Source organism: Triticum urartu, chromosome 1A, assembly GCF_056163025.1.
Source record: "Triticum urartu cultivar PI428250 chromosome 1A, HENAU_Tu73, whole genome shotgun sequence".
NCBI classification, from domain to species: domain Eukaryota; kingdom Viridiplantae; phylum Streptophyta; class Magnoliopsida; order Poales; family Poaceae; genus Triticum; species Triticum urartu.
In genome coordinates, this window is record NC_141873.1 from 215452540 (window position 1) to 215458916 (window position 6377).

Here is a 6377-nt window from a genome sequence, read left to right on the forward strand (position 1 = left end):
GTCCCGATGTTTCGATGAGATAGATATCGTTTTCTGTGGGAGTCAACTTTGACGATCCGACTACGAACGTGCAAAGACGTCGCGCCTTAGCAATTGCTAAGCCAACTTCCGAGGGTTATTGACCACGCTGGATCACGATCAACCTGACCACGAGGGTCTATTTCCTGCGAGCAAACGCAGAACAAGCAAGAAACTGAGATTGCAATCTGGATATTGTGAATAAAAAAGGAAAGCTTTATTAATGAAGGTGGGGTTCTGTGACGTTTTGGTCTGGTCGTTGGACACAAACGAAGTACGCGAAGTTGCAGCTATGGCGAACTTTTAGTCTAAACAAAACCCAAAGTCTAAACGATGCCCGAAGGGCTGTATATATGGAGGAGAGAGGGGGAATTTCGTGGCCCTTGGAGGAGGGGTCCGAAACCAACCCTAAATCTTGTTTCCCCGCACATACGGACTCTAAAACAACCTATACTTAAGTATTTCGAAAATACATGGGCCTGGCCCAATAATAAGGTGACGCAGCACCTAAAATAGCCTCTGGACGAAATTTATGAAGTGGCATCTTGTATATTTCGTCCAAGGATTCATCCACTCCTTATGGTGGCTTCAGAGTCCTGAAATCATCACTTGTAACTCCGTTCTGGATCCCCTTGCGCATGCCATCATCTCCACGCTTGAACTTGTTCCAAGGTTCATCTTTCTTGTCCAAGCTAGGCCCTTCATTTGTAAGCAAGACAAATGTATCCAATTTAGGTAGTATCAGATTCTCATGAACATTAGAATCGTTACCAAGAAACGAAAGTACTTGATAATTCAATTGGCGTGCGCGAGCTCTAGTAATTGGTCCAGTATGTATAGCAGCAGGGGCTGTGGGTGTAACAATGGTATTGATGTCCTCATCACGTAACAACCTGGAGAGCGTAATTTCACCCTAATTTAATTGCTGCTTTTCCAAATTGTACCGGATTTGGATTTGAATTTGAATGTATGCTACAGCTTTATTCATATCCATCAGGTTCAAACAACCAATGCATTATTCGATCCATAGGTACATATGTTCAAGAATTACATAATAACCAAATAAAGTATGATGAACCATAGTTGTATACTTGTATTATTGTAGACGGTAAAGAAAGAGGCGAAACATATTCTGCTTGCTGAACAAGGTGAAGTGGAATGCCCATATTGTGCCCTCCTCCATGGAGAAGGCACGCACGACTCTAGTCCAACCCTTTGTGATGGCCGACCGCCCATCCTTCACGGTCTTCATGAAAACATCTAGATAATCATCGTGTTCTGGTAGAAATACTTTAACCTTTGCATGCCCACCAATCATGTAGTTTGAGAGGTAATCTTGAGTAAACTGCTTTGGCAACCACTGCAAAGGAAAAAGATTCAGACATTGTCATCTAACACAACTCATTATGGGCAGTAAAAAGAAGGCTGGAGAGTTCTTACTTACCATACTGCAGTTCGCTGTTGTCTAGGATAAAGTGTAAACGAATAGTTTAATTGCCATCATTGGACCCATTTTACTAACAATCTTTATCAGCTTCCTCACTTGATGCTGGTTCATCGATATCTCATTGCCCCATACGTAGAAAGGGTCGAAGCGCGGATCTTTACCAATGACATATGTACCTAAAAGCACCAAGTTAATATTAGAAGTTAAACAGCAATTGCACAATGATGTAGCACAACACTCTTTTATAATATGTCTATATATATCTATATGTGGTAGTCCATATGAAATATCTAAAAAGACAAATATTTAGGAACGAAGGGAGTATCTTATAACATCCAATATACTCACATATTAGATGAATTATGAATTAACATCTTATATTATGGGCCGGAAGGAGTTTAGTGCATTCTTACCAATTATCGGCTGATTAACCGCTGCTGTATCCAGGGGTTACAGTTAGTTTGAGCTAGTTCGGGCTCAAATAGCCGTAAAGTATATCTAAACATGAGGGCTAGTTTGAGCTAGTTGCATCTATAACCCACCCAAAAAAACTAGCCAACCCAAGAGGTGCTAATTGGAGCTAGTTCTCCTAGTGCATTTATTGTCAATCTAACCCTGCCATCCAAACAACTCTTTGGATGGAGTTAGTTCAGGGTTAGTAATGAGCTAGAAACTAACTCTAACCTCTAGCTTAGTTGAGTATCCAAATAGGGTTGTGTTGCTGTCGCTGCTATTGCTACCCTTCTACGTATATCTAGACATCATTAGAACATTAATGTAACACTCTTCCTTGTTGCTATGTAGCCTAGGATTGCATATTGAGATATTAAGTATGGTGCATGTTGCTATGTAGCCTAGGATTGCATATTTAGATATTAAGTACAGTGCATATTGCTGTGTAGCCTCAGATATATTACATATGGCCCTAGTGTAGCGACCAGACCTCAAACAGTCCAATCTCTGTGCTTTAGTGTCATCCCTGGATCAGTAATGCTGACACGCACAGTACTTGAAGGATTTATAACAGAGTAGCAATCACACACTCACTACTAGGGAAAAGCCTAGTAGTAGCGCGGGTTTTTAGGCTATCAGCAGCGCAGGGGGCCGCGCTACCAATAAGGCGCTACAGCTAACTCCTAGTAGTAGCGCTGTATTCACCCGCGCTACTACTATTGACTATAGCAGCAGCGCTTTTACAGAACACGTTGTTATTAGTTAGCTGTAGCGATTTCCTAGCCCTACGCTACTGCTATATCTTTCATCATTTCAACCCCATTTCAGCTTCAATAAACTACAATTTCGAGATACTAGGTACTACTAGATATCAATTTCATAAAGGCATAAAGCATTATAGGTACTAGGTAGTATTCCCTCCGCTGCAAATTACTCGTCGTGGTTTTAGTTCAAATTTGAACTAAAACCACGATGAGTACTTTGAAATGGAGGGAGTACTAGATAAAAATTTCATATATACTCAACATGCATCCTCAAGCAGTACTAGGTGATATCGACGACGATCATCATATGTAGTTTTAGATGATATCGACAATGATCATCATATGTAGTTCTACATGATATCGACGGCAATCATCATATGTAGTTCTAGATGATATAGCCACACACAGACATATGTAGTTCTAGATGATATCGACGGCGATCATCATCCTCAAGCCTGGACGGCGGGTGTTCCTGATAGTAATTAGGATGGCCTGTCCAACACGAAGATTCTTGCCAACGAGGAATCTCTTCCAGCCAACCGAGTTTAAGTGTGTGCGACCGTCGTCTGTGTCCATGTGGTAAGTACAGGTGGTGACGGGGCCCCTTGCGGTATGGCGTAGTCCAGCTGAGCCTTCTTCATCATGCTCGATACCACAACTCGCAGATAGGTTCTTTGGCAATTTCTGAATAAGAAAAACATATCAATTAATAAATAGCTTGGCACATACTCTTGCAAATATATTTCTATTAAGTCTACATTTCTACACTATCAAAAGACACAGTACTACACATTTGTACAAATTAATCATGAATTCTACTAATAAGTATATATGGATTATCTACTAGATTCCACATAGCATATCATCGACTAGATTCCACATAGCTTATCATTGGACTCTACACTAAGCATATCATCGGATTCACTAAGCATATCATCGGATAATTTGCATTTGTAAGTATAACAATAAAGCATATATATATATATCATCAACTTACTACAGTCAGTATAACATACAAGTTCATGCCGATCGACCATGGTACTTGTCAGGCGGGTCACGAATGGCACCCCGACAAAGTCATCACATGGCGGAATTATGTCCCATAGGTTGCGCACCTCCTCCTCGCTCAGCCTCATTCTTTGAGCTACGATGGCTACACGAAGTGGGTTCTCATCATCCTCATCATCTTCATCATCTTCATCATCTTCGTCATCTTCATCATCTTCCACCAGGTTGAGATATATGACAGCGAGCTTGCGTCTTTCCGCTCTGAAGGAGAACCTGATCAACTCACCACCAGTAAGACGCATGTGGGCGACGAAACGGGCCCATCCATCTCCTCTAATCTGCGACATATTGCTTCCTTTCTCGACCTCGATAGTGTACGGGCCCCCAGGAGCCTCAAATGTCACAATGTCTCCTGTCAGCTTGTTGAATTTCAACCTCACATTGCATGGGACGATCTGTGTAAACAAAGCAAAATGACACAATGCAGTAATGTCAACACTAAAAATAAAATAGTTGTTACATTTCATCTAATTTCTTACCACCACATGACGAAAACTTGGCTGGAAGTAGATGCCGAACAGCTTGCCAGTTGCAAGGCTGCTGGCGCACCTTGACTTGCATAGTCGACATAGTGGTGGTGGTGGCGGCACCATTTTTCTAAAGCAATATGAGCAAAGGATTAACGATCCACTTCACAGGAAAGAAAAACAGTAGCATGTGATTGTAACTAAATTGGCACCTACATTTTGCCAAAAAGTAACTTATTACAAAAAAACAAAAACATCTACATATCCATGTACAGAAAAAAAATAACAATAAAATGATGCATACTAAATCAACTAGCCTACCAAATCAACTAAATCAACTAGCCTACTAAATCAAAATGTTCTAAATCAACTAAATCAACTAGCCTACTAAATCAACTAAATCAAAATGTTACATATGAACTAGCCTACTAAATCAAAATATAGCAGGGAGGAGGGAGAAGGAGGGGCGACTCGAGGAGGGAGAAGAGAGTAGGACGGATGAGGAAGATGGAGCGAGGAGGGGCCGGCCGGCCGCGAGTCGAGGGAGGACGGAGGAGGAGGGCGGTACCGAGTCCAGCGAGGAGGAGGAGTTGACGGCGGCACAGAGGGAAGAGGGGTAGGAGACGGCGGCTGGCCGGGGCGATGGCGGCCGGCGGGGGAGGACCGGCGCACGCGGGGGGGGGGGGGGTTGAGGGGGAGTGAGTCTGAGTGTGTGAGTGTGTATCGCGGAGAGGAGCGGTAGTGGGGGTGGAGATAGCTAGTTTTAGCAGTAGCGCTCTAAAGGCGAAGGCGCTACTGCTAAACTACCTATCAGTAGCGCTGTCCGAGTAAACGCGCTGTTGCTAGAACTAGCTTTGTGGCGGGGTCGTGGGAATTTTAGTAGTAACGTGTTTATGACGTAACGCGCTACCGCTAGAACTTTATCTGCAGCGCGGTTTGCACAGGCGCGCTACTGCTACTTAGCACCAGCGTGCTTTTTTGACCCTCGCTATTGCTAAAATTCTGTGTATAAGGTTTTCCCTAGTAATGACTTATTACATCGAATGTCTCAAAAGAGAACTTATTACAATAAATATGGCTTAAGGCCATCTAATAACGATAATAGCGGAAGGCTTGGAAGATAAGTGAGTCCATCAACTCCAACGGCATCACTGAGTATAGAACCACGACCTAAAGGCACCTTACTCGTCATCTGAAAAGTCTGCAACATGAACGTTGCAGCCTGAAAACGGGTCAGCACATGGAATATGCTGGCAATGTAACACATAGAGTGTAATGGAAGAATAAAGCTATACTATATGCATACATGGCTGGTGGAAAGCTCTATGGTTACAATTTTGCGTAAAGCCAATTTTTCCCTACTGCAAAGGAATAAATTTTATTTAACTATCAAGGTAGTTGTTAAACATTGAGAGTGTAGACACCCTCTCAATCCCAATTTAGTATCATCAATAAAACCCAACAGTATTAATTAAGGTAACATGATGAGATTCACATGCTAATCCAAGTACTAGATACTCAAGACGTCCATAACCGGGGACACGGCTAACCATGATTAGTTTATACACTCTGCAGAGGTTTGCGCACTTTTCCCCACAGGCCTCGATCTCCTCCGTTGGGATTCTCGCACTACATGGTGTTTGAGAAATGGATGACCGAGACATAGTCTTTCAGAAGCGCTAGCACCTTACGGTCGGGTAGACAGTACCAACCTACATCCCCTACATCTGCTAGTCTACCACTATAAGAGTTTGCACGGCTTAATCGACTATGCTAGAGCCCATAGTAGCTTGTGGCTGCACACGGAAGTTTCTAGTATGAATAAATCTCATGATCCCTTTGAGCTTGGGTGACGGTCCATAAACAAAAACATGCAATCGCTGGAATACCCAGGTGCCTCAATCCACCCAGATGTGTGTTTAAGTTGCCACCTTAAATAAACCATTAATTTATCAATCTCACATCTGCCATGGATACACTCTCCCACTCCACGTCTCCTAGCATAGCATGGCATAATGAGCAAATGTAGAAGTAACTCCCAAGGATTGATAATAAAACAGGTAATAGGTTCTACCTCATCTACTTCCCAAAACCCACAATTTAATTAGATCCTAATCATGCAATTGTTTGAGGATTGATCTAATGCAATAAAACTGGGTA

General features: G+C 42.5%; 1 protein-coding gene across 1 annotated transcript; it reads right to left on the minus strand.

Annotated features, from left to right (window-relative positions):
* Positions 1-3102: 3102 nt before the first annotated feature.
* On the minus strand, positions 3103-4364 carry LOC147990634 (uncharacterized). The gene is made up of 3 exons (XM_087530207.1): positions 4230-4364; positions 3699-4145; positions 3103-3366 (listed from the first exon to the last, which is right to left on the minus strand). The coding sequence occupies exons 1-3, from the start codon at positions 4341-4343 to the stop codon at positions 3103-3105; spliced, it is 825 nt and encodes a 274-aa protein (XP_087386333.1). The 5' UTR covers positions 4344-4364.
* Positions 4365-6377: the final 2013 nt, after the last annotated feature.

What these genes read in the sequence shown, in the direction of transcription:
- LOC147990634 (XM_087530207.1), bottom strand. Translation starts at nt 4,343, where the DNA reads ATGGTGCCGCCACCACCACCACTATGTCGACTATGCAAGTCAAGGTGC. An exon ending in CAAGTTTTCGTCATGTGGTG is followed by an intron (nt 4,146 to 4,229) that starts GTAAGAAATTAG and finishes TTGTTTACACAG; the next exon opens with ATCGTCCCATGCAATGTGAG. An exon ending in TGGTCGATCGGCATGAACTT is followed by an intron (nt 3,367 to 3,698) that starts GTATGTTATACT and finishes TTTCTTATTCAG; the next exon opens with AAATTGCCAAAGAACCTATC.